A 19,477-nucleotide genomic window follows, 5' to 3' on the forward strand; every position below is an offset into this window, starting at 1 on the left:
AAAGTCCTTTCCCAATTTCGCCGAAAAAATAAATGATTACTCTCGCATTATTATATGAAAACCAAGAAAAATTCGACACACTTTATAATCGTCGTTCTCCTTTTTTCCCCTAACGAATATAATTCCCCTTTTACGTAATTAATAATCATCATTTCGCATAATCGTATTTCGAATGAAAATACGACTGAAATTGCCGACTTTATTCGCCGAGCGGCCGAAGCCGCTGACTGTGGGAAACACTGACAGCTCTTCTGTTACCGCAAAAGAGATAATTGCACGAGGTAATAACTGAGCAAATCCTTGCAAATGGGTTAGTCAGGTATACCCGCTCGCGTATATACTCAGACTCTCGCACGCGCTTTGACATTCGCAATTAGCGAACGAGGCGACGATCGCGATCAGCGGTACAACAAACATAAAGTGCGCGTCGCGTGTTTTTACATAAGAAAGAGGAGAGCCGCGGGAGGAAAACCAACAGTCCGCGCTGTTAAGATTACAAGGGCGTGACAACCAGCTTTACCGTGTCGAGTTTCTCTTTCCCTCGCATAACGTGTATTCATCATCGCGTATTTCGCACGCTTTCAAACAATGAATGTTATCTCTATGAAGCTAAGCGGTTTTATTCAGAATTTCGATCAAATTTGTATAGAATAGTTCTATCTCATCTCTCTCGAAAAAGAGAGATCTTATATCCTTCGAGTTCTGATCAAACATAAAATAAGTAATCCTTGACAGCGTTTAATTTCATCGATAAATATTAAATTAATAATTAATTTTAATTTTTTATACCAATATTAAAGCATAATATTATACAGAGATTTTATAAGAGATATCTGATTAATATTTACTTCAATAAAAAATATTAATCAGATCTCTTATAAAATTTTGTATAAAGTTTTTTCAATACCATATTGCCCCACGATTACAATGATTTTCGAGGTAAATTTTAAGAGAAAATTTTCTCCGTGTACAATATTATAATTTAAAATTGCATGGTGTTAAAAATTAAAATTTAATTAATAATTTAATATTGATGAATTTTATAAAATATTTTGTAAGAGATCTGATGAAAACCTCAATAAAAAATATTATACAATATATATACATATACCTGTATATATAGTAAAATTTACTATGTACATATATTAATATTTTTTATTGAGGTGAATATTCATCAAAGATCTCTTATAAAATTCTTTAGTTTTTTCTTAATAAAATTTACTACGTACATTATGTAGCATATCTTATTATGGTAGATATTTTAATATTTTTTATTGCGATAAATATTTAATCAAAGAAACTCTTATATAAAATTCTCCTAATACTTATCGTATTGTCCCACGATTACCATGATTTTCAGGATAAATTTTAAGAGGAAATTCTCTCTGTGTAATATTTTATAATTATATAATATTGATAAGAAAAAGAGTACGAATTTTTTTGTCCAACTCTGAAGAAAAGCCCCGCCTGTCGCGAATAAATAATTTTCTTCCTAATTTAGTTACATTTTCCGAGATTCCGTGCGAATATAGCAGCATCGCGAGCTCCAGCGACCTCGCATCTCGAAGAGATGACGAACCTCCTCCTCGAATCCGGTATGTGCGAACGGTTCTCGCGTAGTTACATAAAGTCGTAACCGGCTTATCGTGCCGCGTTATCTCGCTTTTTCGCGCTGTTCCGCGACGATGAGACTTCCTCCTCGCGACCGGATTTTTTCCGCCGAGCTTCCCACAAGCTTTCACGAGGACAAACGTTTCATAGTTATGTCGTACCAATGCGGTACCTGATGATGATGATTTATTCCAAATTGAGATCGCTCTCTTAGCGTTGCTGTAATCAAGAGAATACTTTCAAGATACTAAATCGAAGAAAATTTATTTTTTTTTTATTTTATCGAGCGAAAAAAATTGAAAAAGAGGAGCAAATCTTATCAATTCTTCTTGTTATATACATATATATTATTAATTCTACTATACTATTTATATATATACGATTAACTATTTTTGTATGATTGAGGGAGAAAGAAGACAACACTGAATTCATTTTTTAATGTATCATTATTAATCGTCCTGTCGTTTGCGTGACATCGTTATATTGACAATTCATCTATATTTACACGTTTCACATAATAATAATATTAATAATATTAATAATAATCGCAATTGTATACTTCTACTACAAATATACAGATGTGCTGCGTGTGGGTCTGTGTATGTATACGCTGTATTATCTTCTTGTTTTATACAAAAAAAAAAAAAAAACGAAGGGGTGGGATAGAAGTACGCGCCTGGGGAAAGTCTTCGCAATCTTCGTCGATATGCCTCGTCGCGAACGAAAGGCCACTATTCAAAGGGATCGGGGAAAAGTAGGAGGAAGGAGACGATATTTTTCTCGGAGAGAAACGTATATATCGCTGATAGAAATAAAAAAAGTGGTATGGGAAAAATTAACGCGAAACGACAAGATGAGGCGGGAGGATGGAAGAAAAGGTCAAGGAAGGAAATATAATAGACGAAGGGGGGATGATATCGCGGAGGGGAGAATAATAGAGACCTGTCAAACGATAGAGCGAGACGTATCGAATCGTCCGAAGAAGTTGTAAGTACAGAAAAATGACAACAGCTCTCTTTTATTACACAAAATCGCAATTCGTATTAATAACATAATCTCGCACTTATACGCACGCGCTTCTCATTAATCCGGAGTCTGCTACGCTGGACGGCAAAGAGGGGTGGGAGGAGGGGGAGGGAAAGTGAAAACCGAATGTTTTTTTATTTATTAATTTTTTTTTGCACGTCCGCGCGCGAAAGAGACCCGAAAATAAGCCTGACTTAGTCGATACTTGCATTTCGTTTATTTAATTATCATTATCTCATAACAGGAACATCATCGAATCTTTGTTCGCTACAACTCTCAATCTCTCTCTCTCATTCGCTCTCACTCTCTTTTTTTTTATCATACATCGCGCACACGCGTTTCTAACGCGTTAATATCGTCATCGTCGATTATCGTCGGCGCGCAAATCGCCGCTTATTCGTTCACATTTTTTTTTGTTTACGCCGTGTAAAATCGCAATCAGCAGTCATAAATAAATAATTAATTATCATCTTCTCGCAACCGTGCGACGCAACAACACGCAAAATACAATCGTCACCTTATCTATCGCGCGTTCGCGCGCGAAGTCAGCGAGCCGTGTCGCCGAAATAAAAGCGCGGCCGACGTGAACAAATTTTCACGAAAGTCGAATCGTGATGTCCAGGTAGGAGGAGAGAGTTTTTCCTTCCCTTCTCGCGCGAGAATCGACACGCAAACTTCGATTTCTCGCGAATGCGTCCATTCCAATCACGAGAGGGAGACGGGCGAATTCGCGAAATCCTAATTAATTATAACTTCGAGATCTCGGTTCGACCGATTCCTCACTTCACACTTGCCAGAAATAGATATATTAGTCGGAAGGAGACGCGAAACAACATGGTAGAGAGACGGACTCCGAAAAGGACATTTGTGAAAATTAGGACGCCTCCTCTTTCTAAAGAGATCCTAATTTTTCAGACGCCCGGTTCTCGAGACGAAGATCCTCTCTCTCGACAAAGTGTTCGCGTCGTCCGGAAAAGAATGGGTCGCAACCGAGATCAAAGACGGGTGAGAAAAAAAAAGATCGGCCGATCCGATGTTCCTTCGCGCGACGATGGTCAAGAATCCTCTTTCGCCCACCTTCGGTTTCCTTTCAAATCGCCCCTCGCTGATTTCGGCGCCGAATCGCTTTGAAACGAACCGCATCGTCGACGACGACGTCGGCTCTTTATTTCTCTCACTGTGTTCATTTTTTACGTATATATATTTTTTATTTATATATATATATATATAATCTATATTTGCATAATTTATACACACGTCTACTCTCGTTTTGTGTTCGCTCAGCCGTACGTAGCGCGAATATTTTCATCGAGTGTCGTGTCTATGTATGAGAATGGCCGGAGGATACTTTGCGTAAGAAATAGATTACGTTGCTCGAGGAAAATGCGCGCGATTTCTTCGGAATTTCTATTTTTTTTTTCTTCTAAAAATGGACAAATTGATCGTTCGTATGTAACAAAAATTCGACAAAAATATACCGAAGAGGACACGCGGGCTTTCTCCTCCGTAGGATTTTTGATATTATTTTGATGTTTCGTTTTGTCTCTCTCTCTCTTTCTCTTTTGTTATAAGCGCATTTAATGGAAGAAGTTGTGAAATCACCTCGTCGATCGGCGCGATTGAAGTGACAATTTCCGGATTTAAGGATCGTCTTTCGTGCTAAAGTTGAAGAAAACCGTGAAAAACAGATGTTCAAAGTGACTCGACACCTTGGGGTTGTCGAAACCGAGAAACCCAAAGAGTCGAGCGAACGTTTCCTGTTCCACGTGATTTGTCTTTTCTCGCCAATTTTTCGTCGACATCGTCGACCTCGTCGTCCCTGTCCTAAAATCCGGAAACTTATTTTAATTCGCGCCGAACCACGGTCCTCTATACGAGAAAAAGGAATGCAACTATATAAGTATATATAGATAGTATGTAAGGAAAAAAAGAAAAAAAAATAAGGGAAACATTGACGCAAAACATTAATCTCGAAGAAACGACATTGTTCGAAGATGCTGATCAGTTGAACTCTCTCGTTCGCAACTACGTATACACGCGAACAACACAAATGCACATGCTCTCTCTTTCGCACACAGACACATACACTTTTTTTTCTCATCTCACTCAATCTCGCTCTGATCGGCAGCTGAGAGAGCAGCTCGGTCACGCAATTTTGAAAAAAAAAAAAAAGAAAAAGAAAAGAAAAACTAATATCGGGAACAATGACAATGCGATACGCGCGCGAGTTGAAATAATATTAATAATAATAATATTAATTAATAGCAATCGCGATAATACAATATAAGTAAATAACAATAATAATAAATTAGTTCTGTACAGAGTTTCGCGTTCGAGCACGATATAATATTAATACCTAAGAAATCGGGTCGGCGGCCATCGAGGGAACCAGCCGACCCCCACAGCATCGCGTTAATTCCTCTTCATATCTCTCTCTCTCTCTTCCTCTCGGTCGAATGTCTTTGTCGCCAGTCTATCGTCCTTTTTGTCCCGGCGCAGTAACGGGACGAAACACCCTACTCTCGTCACCGGCGGCGCTGATCACGGATGCACAACGTACTTTTCGCTCGCAGAGGAGAATTGTGATAAAAAATGAAAAGAAGAAAAAAAGAAAGAAAAACAAACGTTCACTGGCATCCGCGAGACGAAGGCGTCGCGACGGCGCCGTCCGAAAGAATCGAACGGGAAATCGAACAGGATGGTCCGGTCAATTCGCACGCACTGGCTCTATAAATCCATCTCGCACTCACTCTTCCACTTTCTTCCTCGTCTATCGCTCTAAATGGAGTCTACTATATACGTCCGGAGGACACTACTACACCTCTGTCGCGAGCGTCGCCGCCAGCGCGGCGTCGTGCCTGTAATGATCGTCTATCACGTACACTCCGCAACTGCTATTGTCCGTGACACCACTACTACCACCGCCACCTCCGCCGCTTCCCGGTGGACCGGTACCACCAGCGACGACGGTGATGGTTTCCGATATCGTCGTCGGCCTCTTCATGAGCGCGGCTTCCGCGGTGCTGCAACAGTTGTCTGTCGCGGTGCCGACGAATACGGACGATCTCTTGGCGCTTTCTAGGACCCCGATGCCGAGGCCCAGGCCGAGACAGTCCTTCTCCTTCTGGTAGAGATGGGCCGACGCCCGATGGGCAGCCGCCTCGGTGTTCAGCTGCTTCGTCGTCCTCGTCGTTCGGCCGTCCTGCAGCACCGGTTCCGGTTTGTAACCCGAGCACGAGCTATCGTGCGTCACGTCGGTCTGAAACGACGAGTCCAGGTCGTCCTGTCGCGCCGCTGACGCAACGTTGTTCACGCTCTTGCTCGCCGTCCAGGTGTTTTTGATCATGTGCGCGTCGCCTGTCCCTAGGGCGCAGACACTAGCGCTGCCCGTACCCATCAGACCGCTTCCGGCTCCGCCGAGAAGACCTCCAACGCTGCCGAGACCGCTGCCGCTTCCGAGACCACCGCCTCCACCGACGCCGATGGTGCTGGCGCTACGTTTGCTCATACTGCTGTGTACAGCGTTTCTCTCGTTTTGCAGTCTGGCCTCTTCGTCGGCCTTTGCCTGTTCTCGCTTCTGTCGTCTCTTCATGCACATCACCGTGACCGCAGCGAACAGCACGAAGGCCGGCACCACCGTGGAGACGGTCGCGATTATCACCACGTGTTCCGTAGACAGGCCGACCTCTCTGGAGGCAACGTGTTTGGATAAATTACCGGGCCAGTGTCTCGAGGACGGTTCTTCCGGTGGCGCTTTCGAGATCGTAGACGCCGATGGTAGAGCCGCCGGTGCGGCGCCGGCTTCCTCGCCGCAGGTCTCGCCGTGCCAGCCGTTCGAGCATTCGCATAGGAAACCGTTGACGCGATTCCGGCACGTGCCGCCGTTTCGACACGGCGCGCTCCGACACTCGTCCACGTCCACGCTGCAGTCCTTGCCAGTGAAACCGGGCTTGCACATGCACCGATAATCGTTGATCCCGGAGATACATCTGCCACCGTTCGCGCACGGTTTCGCCAGGCAGTAGTCCACCTTATCCTGGCAGAGCCGGCCGACGTAACCCGGCACGCACTGGCAGCGGAAGCTGTTGACTTGATCCATGCAGGTTCCACCGTTCAGACAGGGATCGCCTTGACAGTCGTCCACGTTGTTCTCGCAGCGCTGGCCGTCGAAGCCGATCGGGCAGGTACACCGATAACCTTCGATGTAATCCGTGCAGGTGCCGTTGTTCGCGCAGGGATTCGGCTTGCAGTCGTCCACCTCCGATTCGCAGTCGGCGCCGTTGTAACCGGGCGGGCAATGGCACACGTAGCCGCGTACAGAGTCGTCCTCGCAGGTGGCACCGTGCCGACAGGGCGAGTCCCGGCAGGATTTTGTCGTCGTTTCGCAGTGTCGACCGCGCCAACCGGGCGGACAGGTGCAACGGTAGTTACGATGATGTTGTTTCGACGATGACGATTCGCTCCCGTTGACGTAGCCGGACGACTCCAGCATCGAGCAGGTACCGCCGTTCAGGCAGGGCTTCGAGTTACAATCGAAGAGCGGCGTCTGGCACTCGGTGCCGGTGAAACCTGACGGGCACGAGCAGGTGTACAGGCCCTGGCCGGTGTTGAAGCAGGTGCCGCCGTTCATGCACGGCTTATGATTCGTGCAATAGTTGAGGTCCTGGTTGCAGAACAATCCGCCCCAACCCTCGTCGCACGCGCACTCCCAGGGTTTTTGGCAGCTACCGTGAAGGCAACCCGGGTATCGGACGCACTGATTGCACCGCGGACCCTTCCAGCCGTTGTGGCATCTGCAACAGAACGCAACAGGACGTGGCTCCTTAGTAACGCTCGGATGCTCGCTTACGCATAAAGGGAATGAGGAATCGATCAAAAACCTGACGCGTATCGTATCTATTACAATCAAAGGAGGGTGAATGGATACGATGGAGGTATGTTCACGTTTCCGCGAATAGGCTGAATCATCCTCTCACGAAGATAAATCTCTCTTCTCCTAACTGTACATATAACATCGAGCCTGATAGGGATTTACTGAAGTTGTCGCGCGCGGATGGATGATCCACGGCGCTGGTATTATTGAATTAGGTTAGATTATTAGCCGCGTCACGTTGTTGTGACGGAAGTTGAAGCTTCGTACTTCAATATACTCGAAAGAGTTCCTACTTTTCTCTCTACACTCCCTCTGTCGCTCACGAGGAGAGAGTTTCACCGATGATGGACGGAAAGCAGTCACGGGCAAACGAAGAAGAGGGTCGACGAAATCCCGGTGCGCGAGCTAGACTCTCGCAGGAGGAAAGAAGGGATACACACACGACAGGAAGACAAGCGGGGACAGGAGAGACTTCTCGACACCGAAGAAAGAAAAGATTCGCATGCGGAGAGATAGATAGAGAGAGAGGAAGAGCAACGTGTTAGCGACAGAGGGATCTTATCTTAAAGGTGGATAAAAAGGAAGAGAGAGAGAAAGAAATCAAGAAGGAAGAATGAAGAGGGTGACGTGCCAGGAGACGAGGAGGATATCGGCCATTACATGCGGGGGTTATGCTTCACGAGGAACGAAGAAGAAGGAGATAGAGATGGCGAAAGAGAGAAGGAAGATGGAATGAAAAGAGGATGTTATATGTGTGCGCCACGTACACATACATACAATTACAGAGAAACAGCTTCACCGCGAGCGCAGGGGACCCAAGGTGGCATAAGCGGGAAGAACCAGCCGCCAAGGGATGAGGGAAGGGGCCCGGGATGCGAGAAAGAGAGAGAGACAGAAGACGCGGGACCGACGACGCGAGGAGAGGGGAAGAAAAGACCGGGAGAGGAGAAGGAGATAGAATTCTCCGGCCGAGAGGTGGGGAATGAGTTGTCGAGTAGTGTGTTCCCACGGTTCGAGCCTCGGCACAGCCGTTCAGTATGCGGGTCAAGGAAAGGTTACGCTCCTCTACGTGTGTGTGCGAGTGCGCGCGCTCGCGCGATGCCCACTCTACTACTCGTGCACGTCGCTACGGCTTCTTCTCTCCCTTTCCCTCTATCGCACTCGGGAGAGAGAGACGGTAAGAGGATGGAGAGTCAGGTAGAGAAAGATGAACCAAGAAGACGAGACGGCGGAGGGAGAAGAAACTGCAGCCGTCGCATGACTATACTATTAAAACCCTATGTGTACGAAGAGGAAGAGAGATGGAGTGAGCCGCGATAAAAAACGCGAACGAAGGGGGTTGAACGTCGAACTGTGCCGCTCCTTCAAAGAGACGAAGATGAAGGAGGTATCCATCTAGTAGCTGGTAGAATATCTCCCCTGGAGAACCGAGCGACCATCCACGTGATTGCGCGCATTCAACTTTTGATCGGCATCAGGCCGACAGAAACGGAATCGCGACTATGCCATAATTACCGCTGGGAGAGATAGGTCATGCACCGACGAACCGAGGGAGGAGAGAAAAAGAGGAAGGGATGCACAGCGGCTGGTCCGGCCGTTATGGAAATTCCGAGGGCTCGGTTAAATGTCTCTCTCGTTGGACGAGAGAGGACGATCTTTCTCTCTCTCTCTTCCGAACGCGAGTGCGTTCTTTGACCTTTGTGTTATTACGCGGCCGGGATTTAAACGGGATGCCGAAACGATATCAAGAGAGATCCGTGAAGATTCGACGTTATATTATCGTTTTCAGACAAGGGTGATCGAGTAAAAATTCGGTATAAAAATTTCATCGGTCTCATCTCCCTTTGCTTTCCTTTTCACGGGAATTGATATCGGTCGATCTTTCTCGCACCAAGGAGACGTGTATCATCGTCGTTGCACCGTCATCGGTATTCGCGGCCACCGCACGCACGCACGACTCCGAAATTTCAATGGGAAAGAGAGACCCCGACGATGGCCGTGATTCGTTCGCGGGAGCCCACGATATTTCATGAGACCTATCGCCTTCAAAAAAAAAAAAAAAGAGATCGTTATCGTCCTTTCCGAGTATATCATGCCGCGAATATACGCCTTGCGACTGAAAACGAGCGTATCGTAATTCCGTTCCCGCAATCTACGTAATTATCTATCGATCGAGGTGGCGTGCGGCGTTAGCTATTGTCCTGTATGTACACGTGTTGGAGTGCGATCAAGGTTAACACGTCGATCAAATTCCGTTACAACCCCCCTCCCCTCGGTGTAATGAAACTTTTATTCATCGGCTTTCGAGAGCATCGAAGAGGCTACGCATGTATCTGTGTCAAAACGATGATTTAGAGGATGGTCCGGTAATAATTACTATACCTTGTATAATTAATTCGAAAACTATAGCAGTTGCGAGAAAATTTATTTATTGAACAAAATTATATGTCGAAAGAAGAAACAATAATGATAATTTTTTTCTGATTTTTATTCGTCAATTATATTCCCCTAGAAAATATTTAAGATGGGATCAATGATTTATACGAAATATGTCTTCTAATTTATTTTCGGAATTTTGCTGCAGTTTACTTCTTATTTACTTCTCGCCGAGAATGCGGGAAAATATCCGTAACGTAATGATAATGAAATGAATTTAACGATTGATGTTTCATATGAAGAACCGAGGAAACTAAAATCGTGTGGTTCCGCGAATCTCGCGTTGCATTCCCGGATTGAGTCATTCGGCATTCACGGATGCATCATCATAGGCACGCATAGTTCGCATAGCGCGTTCGCCGCGAGAAACTCTCGATATTCATATGCCTAGAACTCGCGGCGACGAGGCACATTTCGCGGTGCGGGAAAATCCACAGTCGTTCCTCCTTTCACAATCGCGCACCTTCGAACCTCGCGATGACGCGACGGCATCAACGACTTCAACTACGAGAGAACGGCTGCTCGAGAGCCGAACATTATACATGGAGAACGGGAAAGATATTTAATATTAAATCGTAAAGAAAAAATTTAATCAAATTATTATTCTAAAAAATTCAAGATTAAAAATCGTGAGAATTTATATAAAAGGATTGAAATATCTAAATAAATTAAATATGTATTTTTCAGGGTTGGGTAGGCTAATTATTTTTTAAAACTAAGTTGAGTTAAAGTTAAGTTAAGATTAAATTAACTGAAAAGTTAAAATCAAAAGTTAATTTTAGAAATATATTTTTTAGTAATTACAATTGATGACAAATGAATATAAAAGTTAATATAATACTTTACTTGAAAAATAATACGTTTATAACTTAGAAGTTAAAAATGAATGAATACATTTTAAATTAATTAAGCTAAGTTGAAAGTTATTAACTAATTAACTAGTTATTACCCAATCCTGGTACTTTTTCTTTTAAAAATTTATAAAAACGCAAGAGACTGAGTAATTGAAAAAAAAAAAAAAAAAAAGAACGCGAGAACGAAACCCGACCATGGACGAGACGCGACTGACAAACTCGTGGCTGCGACTAACGGGACAATTAACCCCGGTCGTAGAATAATTAGATGATCGAGTTAACTTCAAACCTTCGGGTTAACGCTTGTCCAGGCAGAGATTCCGAGAGGCCGAGAAACGCGTGACATTCACGATGCATCCGGGAATAAGACGAGTCATCATCGTATTATTTAACTGCATTCTGCATTCCGCAATTGCGTTCTCGCGGCAGAAATAAGCTTTAACTACTTGATATCAAGTGTCATCATTATTTTTTATAAAAATTAATTTTTGCAAAAAAATCAATTACACGGATCTCTTTAATTTTTCTATTAACAAATTTGACAAGAAGAAAAAATTAAAAATGTTTCAAAAATTGCCATCTATAAACGGAATATTATTTTTTATAAAAATTAATTTTTGCAAAAAAATCAATTACACGGATCTCTTTAATTTTTCTATTAACAAATTTGACAAGAAGAAAAAATTAAAAATGTTTCAAAAATTGCCATCTATAAACGGAATATATATATATAATCTGGCGAATAAGAAAGGGAAAAAGATTAGACCAGAGTTATGCGGAGGATTTCCAAGGCGAGTGCGGAAACTCTTTCGACGTCTCGGGGATCCCGGAATTTTGCCAAACGGCGAATTAAATCGGAAGGTTCAACGGCATGTTGGGCGGCGAGAGACAAAGACGGCGGCGAAAGAAAAAAGGGGGAGAGAGTGCAACTCCCGAGGAGGAAGAAAGGGCAGGAACGATTGGCACCTCGGAAACTGCCTCGTTAAAACGGGAAAGAGAGCCGGGAAGCTTCGAATTCCGCTCCGTCCTTCCTTTTTCCGTCCGCGCGCGGTTCACTCGTAAAAGCGTTACGAAAATATGCGTAAGATAATATATACAACGGGTGGGCGCATTGTATAATGCCGTCGCGAAATGCGCGGCGCCGTAACAGGACCCTTTCCTTTGCTTTCGTATACGTAAGGAGATGCGCGACGCGTATCTCTGGCTTTTAAATTAGCCGTAACATTATAACATTAATACCCGGCATCCCGGCGTGGAATTATTAATTAAAATTGTTGACTCGAGATTATTTAACAAAACAGGATTTTAATACTTATTCCGTGCATGCCTCCATCTCGTCGGCATAAAATGCATAACAGATTTATAGCATTTTAAAGGTAAATCAATTCGTTAAACCGGTCAACTACCGGCAGCTCGTTTCCTCGCAAAAAGAAAGAGAGAGAAAAAAAAAGTCTCCCAAGCCGTAAAATTACGAAACTTTAGGAATACATAAAAAAAAATGTATATTGTAATGAACAATACGGTTAGTTTCGTTTGCTGCTGAGAGAATAATAAATAACTGTCAATCGCTATAAACTCCAGGTTATTTATCGTCGTTATTTCATTACTCGCAAATGAAGGACATAAAAAAATTTTTTACTACCAAAATTTATTCTTTCAAACTTGAACTGCTTGGAATCGAACTATTAGCATAATTAAATTGTAAGCAATCTAAATAATTTATCAAGATATATTATCAAAAAATTTCGTAATTTCTCCTTCGGGAGAGGATATGTGCCGGTAAAAAAAAAAAAAAAAAAAAAAAAAAAAAAAAAAAAAAAAAGATTCCGACTTATAATTCTGGAGAATAGAATAATCGCGGAATACGTATATTCTCTGCGTAACTACGCGCGTTACTAACATCGTGACGTGGATCTGCTGTGGCTGCTATAGCCGACCCGTGCGCTTTTTTCGGAAACCGCGTCGAACGATAATTTACGATAGGTATGCGCGTAATTATTATCGCGCTTACATGCATACGCCGCGCCGGTGCATACAGAAGAGTGGATGCACCGTGTCGGGGGGGAGGGGGAGGGGGCCCAGGAATTTAGTCGGCGATTGTCGACGAGAGGCAGCGCAACGTGCACGCACACACACACACACACACACACACGCGCGCGCGCGCGCATATACACACGTGCGTGCGCACGAGTAATATATATCTATATATACTCACGTGCATTCGTTGGGTCGACTGCAATGTCCGTGCTGTTCGTCGCATCCGGGCAGGCAGCGGGCTGAAATGAGTAAGAAAAAATCCAAGAGGTTAAGGCAACTCTCGGCGAGAGGTCGATCGCGTCCCTCACGACTGCACGAGCGAGCGGTGCATACGGTACGTGCATGTATGTATAATATGAAAGGCCCGATGCATGCATACCAGGCGTACGGTAGTGGCCCGTCTGCCCTTATACGCGTATGTATGTATTTAGGGATGCAAAATCATTTCTTTTTTATTTTCTTCTCCTCGACATCTCTATGCTGCAATTATTTCGGAAGCATCACGCAAACGTTGAACTGATTTCTCGCTATTAAAAATTGTATTTGATTTTTTTTTGGTTCATTTATTCTATTTTATTATAATCCAATATGATGTGATAAATGTCAAGAGTTATCATGAAGTATTTCATTTTATTGTTTTTGTTATGTATTTAGGGATGCAAAATCATTTCTTTCTTCTCCTCGACATCTCTATGCTGCAATTATTATTTCGGAAGCATCACGCAAACGTTGAACTGATTTCTCGCTATTAAAAATTGTATTTGATTTTTTTTGGTTCATTTATTCTATTTTATTATAATCCAATATGATGTGATAAATGTCAAGAGTTATCATAAAATATTTCATTTTATTGTTTTCATGTTATATCAGACATGTGGCAATAATAGATGTAGAATAAATGTCGAAGAAAACAACACTGTTTATATTCTACTCTCTTACATCGACACTTCTTTATCTTTACATTTCCACGTTTCTGCTTTTACTTTCGAGACTGTTTCTCAAGTTAATAAGTTTCTCGAGAGTACCCATTTATTTTATCCGCAAGTGCCGGTGATAATAATAATTAATGTCGGGAACGCGCTAATACAGGAAATGGGATTAACGTATCCTGGTAACGATGTATGTACGCGTTTCCTTATCGTATACGAGTAAAAACCGCGAACGGAACACGACACGGTCGAAGTTCAAAGGGACGCATATGACACGAACCCTTTCTTCCCTTCGCCATGTGACTGCCCTCCGGATGCGGGTCACTTAAAAACGCGCGAGAGCGATGCCACGTGCGACCGTTTTATCACTCGGCTCGTGTAAACCGTATCGATGATGACAGTTTTCCCTGTTGGGAAAATCACCGATGACTATCGGCCGACCGTCGAGAGAGTTCGGATATATCTATTTGCGGCCCGACAAGAGACACGTGACGAAATTTCATTATTTCCGCGATCTATCGCTGCCGAAGAAATACGTGCGAGCATGCGAGGAATCGAGCGATTTCTTCCTCGTCTCATTCTTTATCGAGATAATCGAACCACGACTCTCGTGTGGAATTCCTTCTTCATTTATTTGTCAATGGATTTATCATTTTTTACTGTTTTATGAATGGGTACCAATCGCGTTGTGATTCACGTTTTTCCAGGCATGGAAATTTATTTGTATATATTTAATATAAAAAAATTAAGAAACAATATTTTAATTATGCCCCCTCCTGGAAAAAATATTGGGAACGCCCATGTGTTTCCGGGCAACTATATTCATCGTATATTAAAAGAACACGAAGCAAAATTTCGCGCGGAAAAAAGCTTACTACTATCGTAACCGTAACGCGTTAGCACCTATTACACGGGGTGCAATTAAACTTGGCCAGTCTGGCTCGTAAAAGTAAGGATGATCTCGGGGAAAGAGAAAGATCCCGGTGAATGAAGGGGTTGAGAGGACGGGGTTCAACGTTTCCGACGCGGATTTCTGCACAGGGCCCCGTGACCTTGGCATCGAGCGCAACGGCCCGACTCGCCACGGCTGGACTTTGGTGCGATGCGGCATCGCCGCTAAGGAGTATGGTATTTATAGAGCGGAGAATGAGAGAGAGAGAGAGAGAGATACGGCGGACCCCCTCGATCCCTCGTCAGGGTCTCTTCTCCCGATTCTTTCGTCCGCCCTTCCCTCGTCGACGAACGACCGAATCGCAGAGATTCCACCGACGAGAGATTCCTCTCCTGCCTCTACCTTTTCTTCGTACCGTTGTTGGCGGAGAAGAAGAAAAGGGTCCTCTTCTTCTTCTTCTTTTCTCGAAGCGAGGGAGGAGCAAGCAAGCGAGAGGGAAAGAGTGACTAAACAAATCTCGTAAGCCGCGACAAATCTTGCCCCCTCGAGGATTATTTACGGCCGATTCGCAACCGCGCGAATTTTTCGAGATAAAACCGACGCGAGGTGGGCTATAAATTCACCCGGATGTTTCGACCCTTCCTCTCCTGCGGGAGGAAAGGGGGAGGAGGGACTTTCGAAGTCGTTCCGAGGAAGAAGATGTCCTCTCGTCCTATACGCGATATTTGACAAATCTCGAGTGTGTAATCGATAAAGAAATATCGATTTTTAAAATTTTTATATAACACGTTTTTCCGAATCTTCGATTAAATGAATTGATATGAAAATATTTTGAGATTGAAACTTTTATTAGTTATTAGGTCAGACTGGTAACGAGATGCTGAAAATGAAATATAATAACAATTTCCATTTTAACGATTGTAAATTTCACCGCTGATTGAGAGCCTTAATTAGCTTGTTTGAAATATTAACTAACTTGTTTTCATTTTCGTGTAATCAAATCGACCTAATTAAACATCTGACGACTATATATTCTGCTGCATATTAGTAGTCATTATTATTTTGTCAATATAGTTGTTGATCAATTGTTGATGAAATGAAATATTCTGGAGAATTTATGCGCATGCGTATCGAAACAAAACCGAAGGTTTATTTTAAGCTTTGCTCGAAATGTTTTTTTTAATCTATTCTGCATAAAGAAACTCAGGTAGCAAGCGTACGTCAGTTTGACATTTAATGCGAATTTGCTTGAAAAGAATTCTCTCGCATCTTAATTTAAACGTGAAAAAAACATCTATCTCACAAGCGATTATCCGAACAGCGAGAACTTAAAAAAAAAAAACTATAAAATGTCAAAAAAAGACAAATGAAATATATCGCAAGGTAGATGAAATATGGAGGCTAGATGATTTTCAATGACCCAAATGACAGGTTTACAGAAAAACTACTGACAATGAGACTCTTTTGTGAAGTTAATCGGTTTCGTTTAAATACCTAACCGAGCAGATAAATTAACAGAGAAGTACGACAGAAAGAGCGAGAAAGACTACAGACATGGTGTGGCACCCCATGACACTGTTCCGGTTCTGTAACGTACTTATTGATTTTCTATCCCCGACCAACCGATTTCCCTCAGCCGAAATGATTCGAGGTATAAAGAATAATTTAAACAAAAACGAGATACTGTTTTATACACCTGCTCCTCTTCTTTCTCTCTCTTTCTCTCTGCATTATATTGCCAGAATAAATTGTCGCTGTTATTTTTCAGTATACTTGCTACTTTATAACTATTATTGTGACAAAGCTATTTTAACTACAAATTATCGTGACAAATGTAAGTTATTGGATTTAGTCAAATCCACAACGAATCGAACAAGATACAAAATTTAAAATATCCAGAATTCTTCGGAATCTTTTGACTTGCCTAATTCTTAAGGAGAGATTCTTAAGGTAAGAATTGGTTAAGGTAAGAATCTCTTTTGACGAAATCGTCACCATTGTTAAACAAAAGATACTCTCGGAAAAGCGGCGCACCCTCAGAAGTTAACACTGCTATTCTATACCTTCTTTTGTGTTATATATATATATCCGGAAAAATTTCAGCGTGATTATGTACTGAATTGAATATAATCGGGCACGAAGGATGTATAATATAAGTCGATAAGTAGACGACCGAAGAAAACTGAAGACCAGGTAGGTGAAAATGACGAAAAAGAGGAAAAGATAGGTTCGACGAAATATAACAAAAACTAAGGGGGGACAGGGAGAAAAGGAATGGGGAATATATAGAGAAGCCGGAATGAACTGTACCGCAGCTGTTGGTTAAAGCACCGACCTCGGTGCAGCTGTCAGGGCCCAGCTGCTTTCTGTCTCTGTCTCTCTCTCTCTCTCTTCGCGCGACCATCAGCAACCCCTGTATAAAACGCTGCACCCCCGAAAGAGCTCGACTGCCTGCAGACTATTCTTAACGCACCCCTCTCACCACGGGGTTAACAAGAGACGAAAGGTTAACCCCCTTGCTCCTCTTCTACGGTGAATTTATTGAAGCGAAAATGCGTGTTCGGCAGTTCGGTGACGATTACTTCGATAGGTATCGTCGAGATGGAATTCGAGGAAAAAGTCATGGAAGTCTTTAGATGAAAAGATTGCGAGAGAAGTCAAGGACGCGAAGGGATCTAAAGAAATTTAATACGCTTAAAAAGTGACTATTGATACTATATAAAAGATAAAAATTTGCTTACATGTATTTATAAAATAGCTAGTATCATATAATAATGAAATCTAAACGAATTCCTGTGTAATATCTAATTGAAAAAAAAAAAAAAAATTGACACAAATATGTTAAGGGTGCCTGCCTGCACGAACACTTGTTTTTCGCAAAATTGAATTGAGAGAGAAAGGAAAAAAAAACATTGCCAGGATTCGGGAAGATACAACGCGGAAGTAGTGAAGCTGAATCACAGAGAGATATCGCGAACGCGGATATTTCTCGTTTTAAGCGAAGAAGTGAAAGTTCTTTTGTGTTCTCGCGAGACTCGTTCCGAAGGAGAGTCTGCGCTGTCTGTCCCGCTCGTGACTTAAATCGTATTTTCCGATATTTCGCGGCCGATTGCTCTGTCGAGCGTCTCGAGTGATTTCGCAGCTTCTTATTAGAAGCCGCATAATCATATAAGGATTATATATTGCGGCAACAAATTATCGACGATTTTCTCACGTCGCGCTTTGTCAGTATCTCTTTATAATTTTCTTTTTTTCACCGTCGAAAAAAAATTATAATCGTGAGATTGAATAATGAGCTTAATCTTTTTGTCATAATTTTTTATCTTTTCAATGAATATGAATACCTGCGATGATTTACTTTATATCAGCTGTTGAGCATCGAATATTCTTTCTCGTGATATTTTAAGAGGTTTCCGAATACACAAGAATTTTAACTCGTCTGCCGGATATCCGGGTACCCGATAGAAGGGTTAAAATTCTATAAAATTCGGTTCTTTTAACGAAAATGAGATACAAAATCCATCGCTCGCTCGCGATCGATCGATCGATTCCTCGAATACGATATATCGATTCCTTGTGGAGGAATGTCCACGAATAAACGAAGCGTGAGCAGTCCATTAGTAATCGGTGCGCGAACTTTGTCGATCGCGACGAGCGGCGTGTCGAGAGTGCAACGACCGGGAGAACCGATCGACGGGCCCCGCACGCGGCCAGACTTCGCCTACGATCGATCGGAATCGAGAAAGTCGAGGAATTCGGAATCCGAGAATTGGCGAGGAAAGCTTGTGGGAAAGCCAAGACATTATAATGTATTTGGAAAATCGCGATTTATATAGCCGTGTAATCTCTAGGCATTAAAAGCCTACAGAATTCTTTCTTATTATTGTTAGAATTTATCCTGAAAATCATGGTAATCGTGGAACAATATATGGTATTGGAAGAATTTTATATAGTTTCTCTGATTAATATTTATACCACAATAAAAATATTAATATGTACAATACATAGAATAAAAACTGTGATAAATATATTAATCGGAGGAACTCTTATAAAATTCTACTATGATTTTTAGAGTAAATTTTAACAATAAGAGAAAATTTATTCTGAAAATCATGGTAATCGTGGAACAATATATGGCATTGGAAGAATTTTATATAGCTTCTCTTATGAATATTTACCACAATAAAAATATTAATATGTACACAGAATAAAAATTATGATAAATATCAGAGGAATCTTATAAAATTCTACTATGATTTTTAGAGTAAATTCTAACATAAGAGAATTCTCTTTGTGTATGTTTTAATTATACGTGACATAAATCGGGGATAAATATTTTGGGGATATTTATATACACACGTTAAGCATATTGCCTGTCACATTAAAAGAAGTATTCGTGAACAATAACGATCGGAAACAGTCACAAAAAATGATTTTGGTTGTTTTTCGAAAGTGGTTAAACGAATTCTTATTGCATTTTGAAGATAAAAATATGAAAAGAAAAAATAACTCATTTGCGGAGGCTTAAATGAAAACGGTAATTCAATGATCGTACATCAATGAGCTTAAACGAGATTAAGTAAGATCAAAGTGCTCCTTTAAAAACGAAATCTTTCATTTCAGATTATCGCATTTCCGTTTATTTCTTTCTCTGCCTAAGAATAGCATTTGCTTTTAGAAAGAAATTAAATGTTTTTTTAGCCTTTTGTACTTCAAATATAAGAATATGAAATGGGAAAGCTTGATTGACAACGAACGTTTAAATAAAAGCATCAACAATACGATAATTATTGGTCAACATAAGCGAGATCGAGTGTTT

The 19,477-nt window shown here is 42.0% G+C and overlaps 1 protein-coding gene across 1 annotated transcript in view; it reads right to left on the reverse strand.

Moving 5' to 3' along the window:
- Positions 1-2,038: 2,038 nt before the first annotated feature.
- The window catches only part of Delta (neurogenic locus protein delta), a 47,297-nt gene continuing 29,858 nt past the window's right edge, over positions 2,039-19,477 (reverse strand). The window contains exons 5-6 of the mRNA XM_029299538.2: positions 13,016-13,076; positions 2,039-7,430 (exon numbers count right to left, since the gene is read on the reverse strand). Coding sequence (XP_029155371.1) covers positions 5,453-7,430; positions 13,016-13,076 — 2,039 coding nt within the window. The 3' untranslated portion in view covers positions 2,039-5,452. The remainder of the gene's footprint in view (positions 7,431-13,015; positions 13,077-19,477) is intronic.

This window comes from Nylanderia fulva, unplaced genomic scaffold, assembly GCF_048542155.1.
Source record: "Nylanderia fulva isolate GAGA-0341 unplaced genomic scaffold, ASM4854215v1 Scaffold1, whole genome shotgun sequence".
NCBI lineage: Eukaryota > Metazoa > Arthropoda > Insecta > Hymenoptera > Formicidae > Nylanderia > Nylanderia fulva.